Source organism: Limanda limanda, chromosome 14 (genome assembly GCF_963576545.1).
Source record: "Limanda limanda chromosome 14, fLimLim1.1, whole genome shotgun sequence".
In the NCBI taxonomy this organism is placed as follows: domain Eukaryota; kingdom Metazoa; phylum Chordata; class Actinopteri; order Pleuronectiformes; family Pleuronectidae; genus Limanda; species Limanda limanda.
This window is the reverse complement of record NC_083649.1, coordinates 17,343,024-17,359,644: the sequence shown is the minus strand read 5'-3', so window position 1 is coordinate 17,359,644 and position 16,621 is coordinate 17,343,024. Positions and strand designations below refer to the sequence as shown.

The window sequence follows — 16,621 nt, the reverse complement described above, 5'->3', positions numbered from 1 at the left end:
TTATTTACAGGCGTGAATATTGTTCTGACCCTATTTACATACATAGAGGAAATAATATTTATTTATTCTAATGAACGCATAAACATTATGCTTTCTCCAATCAGAAGTAGTTACTGGGCAAAAGTTGAATAGATATGAGGTAAACATTACGAATGACTTGGGCTGAATGGGGACACCATGTATTTAGGACAAAGACTGTTAGGGTTCTGATCAAAGCAAAAATGTAAAATCTCTATATATTTATAAAAAACACTGCTTTTATCATCTTTGGGATTCACACATTTGTGGAACTATAAGTGCAACAAATTACTACATTTTTGGCTTATGTACATTTCCCTCTGAGATTTAAAGATGCATTTCAGACGTGGAGGATTTCTTTTGATAAGAACAATCAAACATAGTGAGTCCAGGACTGTGAAAGCTTGTTGTTAATTTCCCACATATAGTGTGTGTACAGTGAGAGTGTATAAAGAGTGTGTAAAGTGAGTATATGTATAGTGCGAGTGTGTTTGTAGTATATGTATACTGAGTGTGTGTGGTGTGTAGTATATGTATAGTGAGTCTGTGTGTATAGTGAGAATGTGGTGTGTGTAGTATATGTATAATGAGTGTGACTATAGTGATTGTGTATAGTGGGAGTGTGTGTGTAGTATATGTATAGTGAGTGTGAGTATATATATATAGTAAGAGTGTGTGTGGGTATAGTGAGCGTGTGTGTCCTGCAGGGATCAGCACTGACGGACAGGATATGATATGGCCACTCTGACCAGCAGTTCCCGGTTCCGCCGACAGGTGGCGTGTGTGCTGCATTCATAACAAGGCAAATACAAAGTGTACCTTGCTATATTAGCCACCAAGGAGCCTCCTCACGCTAGCTAGCACATTAAACCACAGTTTCCGAGGTTTGGGAAATGACAGTTTGTGCAGGACACTGGTGAGAGCATCCTTGCAAAGTCCGCAACGTTTGGAATATTCGCTTTTAGTCCGTCTTTGGTTTAAAACAAGGTAAGTTGTAAAATGGCGGATAGTGAGCGAGTGTTAACATCCAGGGAGTTTGTCATTGATGCTGCTGTGCTAGCTGCTCGGCTACACAGCTCTGTCCACAGGGGTCTCTCACACAGAAGTGCCCCTTTTACCCCCGAGTAAATTATAATCGACGTCATTGATAAGGGAGAGCAAAGCTTCCAGGTCGGGAGAAGCAGTTGTGTCTTTAGCCAACCACAGCTAATAGCTATGCTAATCATGCTAGCGACGAAACCGACGCTGTGATTGTATCGAAATCTCAACGTGGATCTAAATCTGAAAGTTAGCAGCTCGTTACGAATTAACAAGCTAGCGACGGGGTGTGCTAGCGGCCAGATAGCATATCGGCTAACGTCACATCACCGTGAGATTAGCGTTAGCATGGGAGCTGCTCGGCCGTCGTAGCAGAGACGAAGAGCGGACAGGACTCTGTGGCAGCCCGGGGAAAAACATCCGTGGTGCTGTTTGGAGTTCGGAAGTATTCAACTGCACTGGCCACAATGGTTTTGGGATCGAGTTATTTCACATCAGAAGTTATGTTGAAGTTTATGATCACATCGGCCAGTTGAACATACTTGTGAGGACATTACAAAACTAAATATCTGCTGGTTACATGGACGGAGGACACAGGAGCCGTAATGGTCACAGGACAACCGCGTCACGTTTACAGTACATCCTGGAGTCAGGGTTTAATTGTCGTTTGTGTCAGTCAGTAAGACAAGAGCAGGAGATTTAGTGTCGGTGCTTCAGTCTGTCACATAACTGCCTGGTAAAGTTCAGACCACCTGTCTGTCTTCCTCTGTACAGTTTGTCTCCAGCTCCGGGTCAAGAGGTCAGTTCAGATCTAACCGTGAGACAGGATCAAACACACCGTGTGTGTGTGTGTGTGTGTGTGTGTGTGTGTGTGTGTGTGTGTGTGTGTGTGTGTGTGTGTGTGTGTGTGTGTGTGTGTGTGTGTGTGTGTGTGTGTGTGTGTGTGTGTGTGTGTGTGTGTGTGTGTGTGTGTGTGTGTGTGACCACCACGTGTAACACTACACAATATCACCACCCTGATATCCCCAATTATCTATGTCGCAATTCCTCTGTATATACAGTCTATGGGCAATTCCCTTCATTGAAAAAAAAATGATGGAAGAAAGATTTTATTAAGAATTTGACTAAATTCCCACTGCCCAACTACAAAAACTCCCTTATTGTCCTTATATGAAACTCGGCTGGATTAAACAATTATAGTGCCACCGTACAGTGTCTGTACTAGGGCTGGGCAATTAAACAATATCAATAGTTATTATTGTAATTGTGATAAATTGCAATATAACAAAGATTAAATATATATCCATACATCTATATCAAGAACAGTGAGGAAGAATACCAAACAACAATTAATAACATTGAAGTACTTTACAAGCTACCTCAGGTCGCCCAGTGCTAATATTTTGCAATGTAACGTTCATTAATATCAATACAACAAAAGTCCAATGTATAATACTAATTATAATAATACAAAAAAGATACAAAAATTATATTGTGTGAGTTAAGTGAGTAGGTTTAGCGCATAATTGATCTACCCCAGATTTTTAAAATGTGTGGATCTTTGTCAACTGTTTGTCATTCTCTGTCAATAACGAAGAGTTTCAAACAACAGCCTTCACTTAACAGCAAAAATCAGTCTCTAAACCTAAAATATATACTAACGTGACGTTTGTCATGATAATTATTTGTTATCCACTCCTATGAACCTTTTCATCTTTAAAACATTTGGCCATATCTTCGGGCCCTTAAGTTTTGCAATACAATTTTCCATAAATTGCAATATACGCAAAGTCCACTATATATCGACATAGTGTTTATGCATTGTGCGAGTACAGTGAGGAGATATAACAAAGATGATTTACCTCAGATTTGTGAAATAATTTGCTGTTTTTTCAACTGTTGAGTTTCCAGCCACAACCTTAACTGGAGCCAAAATCATGAAAGAAATAATAATGTGACTCCACAACTCGCTGTAACTTTTTGCTTTTTCAGCTCTGCTGGATTCTTGTAATCTATTATGACTCAACGCACATTTTCTCTTTCTCTAATTAGCAACGATACGAAATGAAGATAATGCACATTTCCCTAAATGTGATATATTACCTACTAGTTCTAATTTGTATTTAATGAATGACAAACGGTTATTCACCTGGAAAAAATCACATCAATCATGTTTATTTAATTATTTCAGCACCTAGTAAATTGCTATCGAAAGCTATTATTCTGTGATTCAGGGAACGTATTAATGAAATGTTTTATCTTTAATTTAAGTTGTGCAGTGTTGGCGTCATAATAAATCGATTTCCAAGCTCAGAATTATCTGCACAGTTCCAGATAAAAGCAGCAGAGTCCTCTGTAAAAAAGTTGAGTGGAAGTGAATGAGTGATCCAGGGAACATCTCCATCAATCCTGTATCTAAAGCTTGTTTGAGAGGAGCTCTGACCATGCTGTGGGAATAAAGCAGGGCTCCATCTGATGATCATTTAATTCTGCAGTTATTCACTTGAGATTAATCAAGTAATTGTTTTCTGTGAAGAATGTTGTAGAATATTGCCTCACATTTTCCCAGACCCCAGGGTGATATCTTCAGATTGATGCTTTGTTTTGCCAATTTGTCTAAAACGGAGAAAAGCATAACATCTCAACATTAAGCTGAAAACATCAATTTATTAATGGTTTTGGACTTTAATGAGTACTCAACTTAATTTTTCGGTGCACAGGCTCTTTTATCATCAGACGTTTTGACATCGCCGGAAAAGCAGTTTTACCTATAATGTAAGCAATGGCTCTGTTCTGTTTAAGTATCCAAGTATCAGTGACAGTATAACAGAGGCTAACATGCACAATACCAGGGCTGGAATTCAACCGGCAGGTATTTGTATTATTTACATCTGTGCTATTTTGGGTCTCTGCAAATGTTTTATGAGCGAGGAAATTGTCTGGTCAACCATGAGAATAAACCCCTATTTTCTACATGCACATGAATCTAACAAGCTTTAATATAATATCTCTGCTTTGTCTTCATCTTGACAGGCTTCATATCACTAAGGCATTTATAGCAAGCTCGTGTATATTAGGACCTGATGTCTGATATAAGAAATGGACCTATTGTCTTATCCCTTTGCGGAGATTACACAGGTTCTTGAAACTGAGCCTTGATGAATACCTAATTTGATTTGATTGTGACTCATTGCAGCTCGTCACAGTGTAGTCTTTAATGAATGCACTCTTCCGATTTGTCTTGTTTACCAGGTGCGGTTGAAGAGATACCATCTTGTTTGGAGTCCAGAGCAGAAGAGGCACCTCCTCCACTGGCAGATCCAAAACATGTTAAAGAAATGATAGCAGCGCAGGATTTGCACACAGAATTTCAGTTTCCTCAGTAAGTAGTGGATCACAAACATCTATCATCAAATGAAACTCATTGATTTTCTTATTCGAAAGCTTCTTTTGCATTTGTTTCCTTTTCTCCGAAACGTAAGTTAGTTTTGAGGTGGAATTGACTTTGTGTTCACAGAGAGGCAGAATCTCAGTTGTCTTCAGACACTGACTTTGAGGATCCTGATGGCAAACATGCAAAGGCAGCGAAGGGCACTGTAAGTTTATTCAAACCGTCTGTCTTCATGTATTCCTTTTCCATAACAATCCATGTGTAAATTAAGATAATATGGTTGTCTTTACCCTGTGGCAGCATTTAAGTTCACACTAAGGATAAGGTATTCAGTTTGCACACACGGAATATCTCTTCCATCAAACATGTTTCTTCTCTACAGGCAGCCAAGAAAGGCAGGAAGGCGCCGGGAGACAAGGCCAAAGCTGGGGGAGCCGGGAGGGTCCCTGGTCTTGGCCGGGTGAATGGCAATCACCAGGAGAACGGAATGGAGAATATGACCCTGTTCGAGGTGGTTAAAACGGGGAAGAGTGCCACACAGGTGGGTGCACCCTTGTTGTATAGTAAAATGATTTTTTAACTTGTTTTGTGTCCCCACATCTTTTTTACTATTGTTTTGTACCTCAGAAAATAGTTTGCCTGGTGTGGTAGATGTGTCTTATATTATTGGGATATTGATTTGCCCTTTGCAGTGTAACATCATCTTCTCTAAGATGATTTTTAACCAAATGTTGTGCGGATAAGTCATCTTGGTCATGTTTTCTTTTCTAGTCCGTTGTTGATGATTGGATTGAGGCATACAAACATGACAGGGACGTTGCACTCTTGGAATTAATCAATTTCTTCATTCAGTGCTCTGGCTGTAGAGGTAAGTGTCTGAGCAGTGTCATGTGTCTGAAAGTAGGTGAATATTCAGGATTTAACTGACATTGTGTGACTCTTGTAGGTGCTGTGAGTGGAGAGATGTTCAGACACATGCAGAACTCAGAGATCATTCGAAAAATGACAGAGGAGTTCGATGAGGTGATGTAGGCTGTTTTAATTTTTTATTTAAGAACTTGTCTGCACTACTGCAGATATTTTGTCGAATAGATATTTTCCCTTACATTCCAAACCTTTCGGTCCACACTACCTCAGTTTTATACAATATCAACAAAAAAAAGCTCACACAAGTAGGTGGCGATAATTGTTAACATCAATGATCTTTTGAATACCAGAGAAGGACACCGTGTCCAAGTTATTTTGGGCGAGGCAGATGTCTGTGAATTCCAGTAGTGTGGTGCAATAATGCCAGATTTAGCTGCAAGCTTGGAATAACACTTAGCAGTGCCAACCAAACGTAGAGAACCTGAGTGTAAATTATTCATATTTACATAACTTTTTGGTTCAAATGTGACAGATTTAAATGGGAAGTGAACATGGTGTAAAACAAATGTAACACTTCTGACCTAAACCTGATCATCTCTCTGCTCTCCTCAAACAGGACAGTGGGGACTATCCATTAACTTTGTCGGGACCACAATGGAAGAAGTTCAGGATAAGTTTCTGTGATTTCATCGCAGTTCTGGTGCGTCAGTGTCAGTACAGCATCATCTATGATGAGTACATGATGGACACAGTCATCTCGCTGCTCACTGGCCTGTCTGACTCACAAGTTCGGGCCTTCAGACACACAAGCACACTCGCAGGTCAGTTTTTAAGGTGCACTCTGCTACTGTGCATTGGCGCCCTTTGCCTTTCTGTATGTGTATGCTGTTATTGTCAGGAAAATGTTGTTCCTTCAGGAGTGTCTCTGATTTTTGTCATCTTTGGCAGCCATGAAGTTGATGACAGCCTTGGTGAACGTTGCTCTGAACCTGAGCATCAACATGGACAACACCCAACGACAGTACGAGGCGGAGAGGAACAAAGTCATCGCCAATCGGGCCAATGATAGGCTGGAGCTCCTGTTACAGAAACGTAAAGAGGTGAGAAGAAACCTTTGTCGATGGGGGGTTCGGTGAAATGTGTGAGTCCACAAAACACTTCTGTCAGGGGTAAACTTTGTTAGAAAAAAACCTAAACGTGTTACGTGGACTCAAACACCTCAACTTCAAATTTTTGTGTTTGGAGATTGAAGAGGGCAGTTTTTTTGGGGGGAATTTCGTTTTTGAGATATTGATAATTTCCAAAACATTCACTTTGTGTTTTTATTTCAGCTTCAAGAAAATCAAGATGACATTGAAAACATGATGAACGCAATTTTCAAAGGAGTGTTTGTTCACAGATATCGGTAAGTGGATTTTTGATATTATTTACTTTACATACGTTCTGATGACTATGAGATTTCCCTGAGTTTGCCTCAACAACACAGGCAGTGTGCAATGTTCCTTTTTAGTTGTTTGGCGCCCTCTAGTGGGAATTTAATGTCAACAGCGCAATAAGTGCACATACATTTTATTGTTTTAATTTTGAAATGTAACACTCCCGAACTGTTCTGTTTACATGGTGCAAAATTATACACCTATTGACTAAATTCTCATCTGTTCTCTGGCGTTTTCCAGTGATGCTATAGCTGAAATTCGAGCTGTTTGTATCGAGGAGATTGGAATGTGGATGAAGCTGTACAGTGACGCCTTCCTCAACGATAGTTACCTGAAGTATGTTGGCTGGACAATGCATGACAAGGTGAGCTAACACAGAGCATCTGGGTTGTTTATAAAATTAATTCAAGCGAACTGACACACACAAACACACACACAGTGACTTTGGACACATCTGTAAACTCAGACTGCGCAAAACAACCTAATTTATCACTTATATCGATATGATAACTATTATCTGTATTTCTACTGTGATGACAGCAAGGTGAGGTGCGACTGAAGTGCCTGACCGCCCTGCAAGGCCTCTTCCACAACCGAGAGCTCGGTCTTCGACTGGAGCTCTTCACAAGTCGCTTCAAGGTGAGCCAGCAACAGCATCACCTCAGTACTTCAGTACTTCTCATACATTATTTATAAGTGGAAGTTTTACAGGATTTTCATTTGTTCATTCTTTATAAAGAATAACATCCTAATTTTAACTTCATTATACCCATCCATGACATGATTGAGTCACGATCCCTCTGTCATTCTCAGGACCGCATTGTGTCTATGACTCTGGATAAGGAATATGATGTCGCAGTGCAAGCCATTAAACTTCTGACACTTGTCTTGCAGTGAGTAACATGCCTTACTCTTGAATGGAAACATTTTGTATTGAATCTAATACGTTTTTGAACAAATTAAAGATGTTACCAGTGTCCACTACTGCTCACACTTGTCATTGTTTTTGTTTAATGCTGACATTGAATATGAAATACGAAGAATATGATCATATTTTGGTAGATTTCAAAAAGTTAATTTCTCCCTCATCTGTAAAGCTTCTGTGAGAACATTTGAACCCGATCATTTCACATTTACCTTTTAAGGCTAAATGCTTTTCATTTTCATTCATTACATTTGCCTGAATCACTAAGAAAGTGCTCATCTCAACTAACAGGAGTAGTGACGAGATTCTGACGGCGGAGGACTGTGAGAGTGTCTATCACCTGGTTTACTCAGCACATCGACCCATCGCTATTTCAGCAGGAGAATTTCTCTTTAAGAAGTAAGTGTTTTATTTTTAACACAGTGCAATTGAACAATCGATGTAAGTGAATTAGACCCTCCAACACATAACATGATTTTCTAGACAAGGAACATTTCAGGTCTACTACCCTTCCCTCCCTCTCTTGGCTTGGAAGATGGCATTTTGCAGGAGTGATCCCATTTATTTGCAAAAAAAAAATAATACAAATTGATGTGTTGCTGTGTAGCCTAGTTAACTGCAAAACACATTCGATTTAATCAAAGCGAAAACTCTACACATGTTGAATCCACAAGATGATCCCTTTCAACTGAGTAGCTAACTATATGCGATTAATAGATATGAACTCTGCTTGTTAATTTTGATATATGCAAACTATGACGAATTTAGTCGGAGAAAACAGGAAAATCCAAATCTATTGACACGCACCAAAGTACTTTGAGCTCTATTTTATGTAGGAAAGTTGCTGTATAAAAAACATTTATTATTATTAAAGGGACTGCGAGCATTTGTTCCACCTTCCTTCACCGGACATGTTTAACAGTCTTGTATTGTGCTGGTTGAAGGCTTTTCAGTCATCGTGGTCCAGAGGAGGAGGGATTACCCAGGAGGGGCAGGCAGAGCGTCAACGGCGGCCTTATCAAAACGACTGTCTTCTTCTACTTGGAGAGCGAGGTAACCAGATGTCAGCGTGTCACTTCTGGATATTAACCGTGTGACCATGGGGACAGGATTTGATCATGGCTATTTGTGTTCAATTTTTTAAATCAAATGTTATTTCTGCAATTAACAATGATCCAGTATGTTTTTATTTGACTAGTTTATATTGAACAATTTGATGTTTTGCAGCTCCATGAACACGGGGCCTACTTGGTGGATAGCCTATGGGAGTGTGGATCGGAGCTGCTGAAGGACTGGGAGACTATGATTAGCCTGTTGCTGGATGAGCCCATACCAGGAGAGGAGGGTAAGAGACAACCGTCTCAGACCCTTGCTGGTTCACATTTTCAACTCCAATATGAGAACTAAGGAAATCTAGTCTCACACATACTTTGTCATTAACTTAACCTGTCTTTGTTTTTTAGCGCTGACTGATCGCCAGGAGACAGCTCTGGTTGAAATCATGCTCTGTGCCATTCGGCAGGCTTGTGAATGTCACCCTCCAGTTGGCAGAGGCACGGGGAAGAGGGTGAGCGTCTGCTTGTCGTGCTCGACACAGACACGAGCAAATTTGTTTCTTGAATGATTTTGTGATGGTAACATGGTTGTATTTCTGTGCGCGGGAAAGGTCCTGGCTGCAAAGGAGAAGAAGACACAGCTAGATGATCGGACACGGATCACAGAGATGTTTGCTGTTGCATTGCCTCTGTTGCTGGCAAAGGTGACCACTCGCATTATAGCCAAGGAGCTCACACAGTTAACTTGTATATTTACTTGACAATGTGTGTGATTCCTGACCGTTGATCCTTGCTGCTTCCTCTGTTCTTGTCATAGTACTGTGTCGATATTGACAAGGTGACCAATTTGCTACAAATACCAAAGTATTTTGATCTTGACATCTACACAACTGGCCGATTAGAGAAGGTTTGTCCATTTTATTGCATTTGACTAAATTATGCATCTTAAAATTTGATACAGTGTCACTCAAACAATGTTATGTGCCCATCAAGCATTTGGATGCGTTGTTGAGGCAAATCTGGGAAGTGTTGGATAAGCACACAGAGACGGAGGTCCTGGAGGCCTGCTCCACCACCTACCATTATCTCGGCAATGACGAGTTCTCCATCTTTAACCGCGTGGACATCGCCCGCTCCCAGCTTCTTGATGAGCTTGTAGACAAGTTCAGCAGACTCCTGGAGGACTTCCTGCAAGAGGTGGGTGCTGTGAGACGTTGCTGAGCTATCGATTGTGTGAAAGGATGATCACAGAAGCAGAGGCAAGGGTGAATGTCCAGGATTTCACAAGCTGGATCTCTTTATTTGTCAGGGGGAAGAACTAGATGATGATGACGCCTACCAAGTTCTATCTACACTCAAGAAGATCAGTGCTTTCCACAAGTAAGGGAACTGGTGGAATTGTGCTTTTGTGTTTTGCTGTCATCAGTTTTTGTTCTTTTCTTTTTAAATCTGAGAAGGTATGAGTAATAACATGATATGTTCTATTTCCATTTTCCATTTTTCACTCTCTCTAGTGCCCATGACCTCTCCAAATTGGATCTCTTCGCCAGCACCTACAGACTCCTCAACTCGGGTCTGCAGAATGGGGATATGCCTGAACAGGTATCAAAGTCTGAACAATAGAGATCGTCAGTAACAACAACAAATTCAATCTGACTGAACATCTCATCTGATCTGCTCGACTTTCGCCCCCTCAGATTGTGATTCACGCAATGCAGTGCACACATTACATCATCCTGTGGCATCTAGCAAAGGTTTCAGATGGCAGTTCACTAAAGGTATTTGTCCATTATTGGTCCTGGATGTCGCACAGATATGTTTCTTTGTCATTAAATTTGTACAGGAAAGTTATTATTTTCTCATAAAGTCTCTGAAGACTTCTTCTTATATACTGGGACAATCCAACTGTTAACTAGTTCATTTAAAAACGTTATACACTTACAGGACTTTCTAACTGAAAATGTCCTCCTCTTTTAGGGAGAAACGGTGACCTTGAGAAAGCAGATGAGAGCATTCTCCTTAATGTGTCAGCGTTACCTCAACAGCATCAACACAGCAGTTAAGGAGCAGGTGGGATTATGCTGACCGGACGGTTCTTTTATTCCTGTTTTTCTTCAATTCCAGAATACAGCTGAAAAGGTGGTTGGTCAGTGTTGTCATAACTGCTGTGTTGTGTTTATTCCAGGCCTTCACCATACTATGTGATCTGCTATTGATCTTCAGTCACCAAATGATGTCGTCAGGCCGGGAACAGCTTGAGCCTCTGGTCTATAACCCAGACTCTACTTTGCAGGCAGAGATGCTCAACTTCATCCTGGATCATGTTTTCATTGATCAGGATGATGACAACAACAGCACAGGTCAGAGTCAAGCACCTGTTGCTTTAACCAAGCACACAAAATGTGCTACGGGGGGAACGGACTGCGTCTTATATTTTTTTTACATCTTTCAGACGGACATCAAGACGATGAAGCCAGTAAAATCGAGGCTCTGCACAAGCGAAGAAACCTTCTAGCTTCCTATTGCAAATTAATCGTTTACAACGTTGTGGAAATGAGCACCGGAGCCGATATATTTAAACAGTACATGAGGGTAGGTTTTAACCCTTTTTTTTAAATTATGAAGATTCCTCCAGTCCTGCACTTCTTCTTAATACGATTTCACCCCTCTCTCATTAGTACTACAATGACTATGGAGATATCATCAAAGAAACGATGAGCAAAACGAGACAAATCGACAAAGTACAATGTGCGAAGACACTCAACCTGAGCCTTCAAAGGGTAAGATTTCCGTTAAAGGTAGAAACGTATATATTTAAAAAGACAACTGATTTAGGGTTCTTAAATTTTTGGGATGATGCAGATTAGTAAACCTTTAGTTCTACCAAATTTTAAGTTTATCTAAACCTTCAGATTACAAATGCATTGAGTCTCAAATTTAAACCTCTCAGTTGTGAAAACGGGTGAAGAAATCTAACTTTTTTTTTTCCTGTTGGTAGTTATTCAATGAGATGTTGTCAGAACTTGGCCTCAACATCGACCGCTCGTCATCAGCCTTCTGTGGCATTAAAGAGCTTGCGCGACGCTTCTCGTTAACCTTTGGCTTGGATCAATTGAAGACCAGGGATGCTATTGCCATGTTACATAAGTAAGTAGCAGTCCTGATCCAAGACCTTGTGGTTTTACAGCTTTGCGTGCAGCTCAGCTCTTACAATGACGTGTGTGTTTTTAATAACGAAAGCTGTTCATTCATTATTTGCCTGTTGTTTGTTCTAGGGATGGGATTGAGTTTGCTTTTAAAGATCCCAGTCCCCAAGGAGAGGGGGGTCCGCCGCTGAATCTAGCATTTCTGGATATTCTGAGCGAGTTCTCAAGCAAACTCATGCGACAGGATAAGAGAACAGTGTAAGTCTGAGGCACAAGATTCATGCAGTGATTTATGTCTGTGGTGAGCACAGAGCTGTCGAGAAATTCTTAAAGTTTTAAAATTCACTCATTATCTACTAACCACTATGCCGATGGAGGGGTGGTTGAAGTGTTTGAGCCCCCAAAACACGTTTGGAGTCTCAGGGGTAAACTTCACTTCAAATTGCTAAACCTCTTTGTAATCTGACTTCTGCAGTCATGCGTACCTGGAGCGGTTCATGACCTTACAGATGGCTCTGCAGAGAGAGGACTGCTGGCTGCCCCTCATCTCCTACAGGAACTCCCTGCAGGTTGGAGGTGACGATGACACCATGTCTGTCATCAGTGGGATCAGCAGTCGGGGGTCCTCCATCAGAAGTAAGAAGTCTAAACCAGCCACGACTAGCAAAAGGAAACTGCCTGAAGGTGAGCTATTCAACAATGTGTCTCAGTCACTAGAATGATTATTCTCCTTGGAACCTTGTCTGCAAACTCTTCCATTAATTGCCACTCTACCTTGCCTGTGCCCAGTGCTCACACTATTATTGCCACTGCATTCAGTAAATTACAGCAAGTGAGAGGTTCTTTTCTCCAGCAGAAGAGAACAGCAGCAGCAGCAGTGATGCAGTCTGGATGAACCGTGAGCAGAACGTGCAGACGCCGGTGATGATACATTCACCTCACCTTACCTCTACTGTACTGAGGGATCCAAAGAAGATGAGGCCAGAGGACAGCTACACAGCTGCATACACCATGCCAGCAGAGCAGCTCCCCCATCAGCATGTGCCTACCCAGCAGCAGCAGCAGCCGCACCATCCCCACCAGGCTGCCATTGACTACAAGTAAGAAAACCTCTATCTACAGTGTCTATTCTCACTTTGTACACACTGCACTGTGTTGTAGATTTTTATTTTTAAATGGATAATGATAATGTCTAGGGGAAAACATAATTTTCAGCTAATTTAAAACATTTCAGAAACTTAAAGCGACTGTACTGTACCCTTTCCTTTGGCTTACCTTGAAATTTATATTTGAAAATGTTGATGCTGTCTTTAATACCTGTTTTTTCTGCCCTCTGTCCCACAGTACCCAGGTAACTTGGATGTTGACACAGAGGCAACAAGCTGAGGCGCGTCAGCAGCAAGAGCGGGTTAACATGCACTATACCAAGATGAGGAACCACATGCCGCAAGCAATGTAAGATGGCACTTGTTTTTTAAAATAATTAGTTCATATAACAAAACACTGTGGGTTAACATGTATCTAATGTGCACTCCTCAGTCGTCGAGGCTCAGGTCTCATGGAGGATGATGAGGAGCCAATAGTTGAGGATGTGATGATGTCGTCTGAGGACCGCTTGGAGGACATCAATGAGGGCATGGACTTTGACACAATGGACATTGATTTGGTAATTTTAAAACATGTTAACCGTAACTATGTTTTTGTAGAATTGTAACTCAGCAAAGTTTCCAAAGAAAAGATAAATCGATGATGGTGCGTGTAGTGTATATGAATGTGTGTGATCACTGCATACAAAGAAACTTAAGTATTATTATTACATCCCAAAAGTGTCATATCAGAAGCTGCACATCAGTCAAATTGACTAAAGTTGCCGCATTTCATTCCATCATTTGATGTATTGTAATTTTGTCACTTTTTCTTTAAAACGATTATATCCCAATACTGTTTTTTCTTTTTTTACCTCTTATTTCATAATAATTTGTGGTGCATTGTTCTGACTGAGCTCTCGTTTTTCAGCCGGCATCAAAGAATCGAAGAGAAAGAACGGAACTGAAAACGGATTACTTTGATCCATCTTCCATTATGGATGATTCGGTAAGGATTAACTACCTCTCATAATATCGTTATTTGTCACGATAGTGACTGATTAATAAAGGACAGTATAAACACTACTCTTGGATTTCTGTGTGAAGATTCTCCGTCATCTAGCTCACAGTTTTCAAGATGTGTCTGGAGAAAGGCAATTAGATTGGTTGTAGATGTTTCGCCTTAACACCTCAGGAAGTATCTACAAGTATCTACAACCAAGTCCACTTGCCCCTGATTCAACCTTTCTTGGATCACATTTGGATAACACAAGTAAAATGAATACTCTCCTCCCTATGATCCCCATGTCACCCTTATGACAAGAAAACAGGAAAAATGTCTGTAAAACCACTGTTGGCCTAAATAGTTTTAATATACTTTACAAAAAGAATATCTTACATTTCTCAATCCTGTAATTAACTTGTTGGGCTGTTGTAATTTTTAAACAATTTCAGAATTTATAAAGGCTGTTTTTCTATTTGTGTATTGATTAATGAAAACTGCCATTGTTATAACCCTAACCCTATTTTTTTTAATACTTTGTGTTTGTTGTTAGGTTCTCAATGTCTCCATGTACTAAAAAAAAGGATGGACAGTGTGTCATCAAAATCCTCGGGAGATGCGTGAAAATCAGGATGGAGCCAAATGGACTTTTCTAAATGGTTTGCGAGACACCAATGTTTGCCTCAACAACACTTTGTCAAAACTCTGAGGTAGAGCTTGAATATGAATTTTATTCTGATATTTTCACACACCATCCTTCTGTCACGCTGCAGGAGGAGTGTTTGTGTTTTTGTTCAGTTGCCCACAAAATGACTTGATGTTAGCTTTACTAGGGTGACACTGTTTGGGTTGATAAAAGTGCCAGTACAGACATATTGCAGGTGAATGGTGATGGGACAATAAACAGATTGAAATTCAGATAAATAATATGTACCTTTAATCTTTTTAATTCAGTAGACAAAAATTGTCTGATGTAAATACATAGTGGCCAATATACAGGTGGGGTGAACACAATTTCATGTAGATTAAAAATAAAATATCCCTGCAAAATTAAACTACCATAATGATGTTTGTAGTGCTCACTTGTTGTTGAACACTGACGACTTTAAACTTTGTCACAGGGGTGTTTATTCAGCTCTATGGTAATTTTACAGCCATATTTTTAAAGATAATCATGGGCTTCAATCAACGCCTCTCTGAACAGAAATTGAACATGAGCTTCAATAAAAATCTGCATTAATTTCAGGGCTTTTGAATTGGACTGCATTAAATTGTTAATGATATTGTGTTCATCCAGTGTATTTTTAAACCGTAGATTTTACGCATGGCATGTAGCCATATATTGAAACATGTACACGGTAAAGTATAATGTGAACTGGCGTCTCATACTGTTCAAAGGCCTTGCCACCAATGATATATGGCAATCTCAGATTTCTTTGTGATGGTATTTTTTAGAAATGTATGTGTTCTGCTTTTATACCTTGTAGATGACTTTGATTTATAGATATTTTGTAATGACAATCAAATGTAAATTAATGGTTTCTAATCATGTTGTTTCACATAGATGCTGAAATAATCCTTTTTAATGGAAATTATTATGTTACCTTAGATATGGCCTGCTGTTTGTATTTTATTTTCATCTCTCTATAACGAATGGGTGACAAAGTAACTGCAGTTGCTCAAATGTAGTAATTTGACAAACTGATGGCTGCATCTAAAAATATTTTTTACTATTTGGAGTAATCACAGTGTCACACATACAAGTTTGACTCAGTCTTAAACATATAATCTCTTGTATATCTTCATCGTGTTTCTCCACAGTATGTTATATAAGATCTAATAACACAGACATGACATAATTGCGATCTTTAAAAGAAAGGATTTGAAAATGGTTGTGAATTGAAATGTTTTTTTCAGTTTTATTTTTCCAGTTTGCAAGTGTGCAGAGGATTTTTTCAAAAAGCCAATTTATTGGTGTACCACTGTTGCGTGTGTAAGAGTTATAGGATTATTATAAATTTATAGTTATTTAGTAAAATATTATAGTATCAGAATTATACAATTACAAATGTGTAATATATTGTGAATCGGTGCTCATTTTATAATTGCAGTTTCTGCTTGCTTGGAATTTTAGGGAAAGCATAAAGAGATAGAATGTAATTATGTTAATCTACTAATTTGCAAGTTGGTTTGTTTGTCTTTCAGTGGATTGTTGTGATATTTCTTTACCTCTGTGTTTTGGCCTGGTTGGCAGATTGATTTTATGAAGAGAAGAGTGTATCCATGTTGTAGTTACGAAGAAATCTCTATAATTTCCTCACAGTCTCACTATAATCCAGAGAAACCCATCACATGGTCTTAAACATTACCATATATTCATGTTAGGCAGATGAGAAATACAACCTTAGAATTGCCTGTAAATTAACATCAATCGTTTTGTTTTTCTGTTTTGCATTGAACTGCTGAAAATGTGCATACATCTGTATGTTTACACATATTTAAACATTTGTGGATATTAAATTTGTGTTTTTATTCTATTGACAAGTGCCCATTGCATCCTTTAAGATCTGTATTAATGTCTGGAGATGTGACACGAAAGTATAAACCATCTGTGTTGGTGTGAGGATTTAAAGAACGAGGCTGTCAATCCATACTAC

At 39.6% G+C, this 16,621-nt stretch overlaps 1 protein-coding gene across 2 annotated transcripts; it reads left to right on the top strand.

The window, feature by feature from the left end:
* The first annotated feature begins 817 nt into the window (after positions 1 to 817).
* Positions 818 to 16,501, top strand: stag2a (STAG2 cohesin complex component a). Of its 2 annotated transcripts, none has more exons than XM_061085371.1 (34): positions 818 to 1,005; positions 4,309 to 4,438; positions 4,574 to 4,652; positions 4,830 to 4,988; positions 5,219 to 5,315; positions 5,394 to 5,470; positions 5,931 to 6,135; positions 6,263 to 6,414; positions 6,646 to 6,719; positions 6,991 to 7,114; positions 7,291 to 7,389; positions 7,564 to 7,643; positions 7,967 to 8,074; positions 8,620 to 8,728; positions 8,903 to 9,020; positions 9,139 to 9,242; positions 9,342 to 9,434; positions 9,548 to 9,637; positions 9,724 to 9,927; positions 10,040 to 10,110; positions 10,245 to 10,332; positions 10,428 to 10,508; positions 10,708 to 10,800; positions 10,916 to 11,090; positions 11,183 to 11,322; positions 11,409 to 11,510; positions 11,729 to 11,877; positions 12,006 to 12,134; positions 12,352 to 12,560; positions 12,733 to 12,976; positions 13,221 to 13,331; positions 13,416 to 13,542; positions 13,893 to 13,970; positions 14,518 to 16,501. In XM_061085371.1, exons 2-34 carry the CDS (start codon positions 4,395 to 4,397, stop codon positions 14,539 to 14,541), a joined length of 3,837 nt encoding a protein of 1,278 aa, XP_060941354.1. In that variant the 5' UTR covers positions 818 to 1,005; positions 4,309 to 4,394; the 3' UTR covers positions 14,542 to 16,501. The 2 variants fall into 2 exon arrangements, with proteins under 2 accessions (XP_060941354.1, XP_060941353.1); XM_061085370.1 differs by having other exon boundaries at positions 12,730 to 12,976.
* Positions 16,502 to 16,621: the final 120 nt, after the last annotated feature.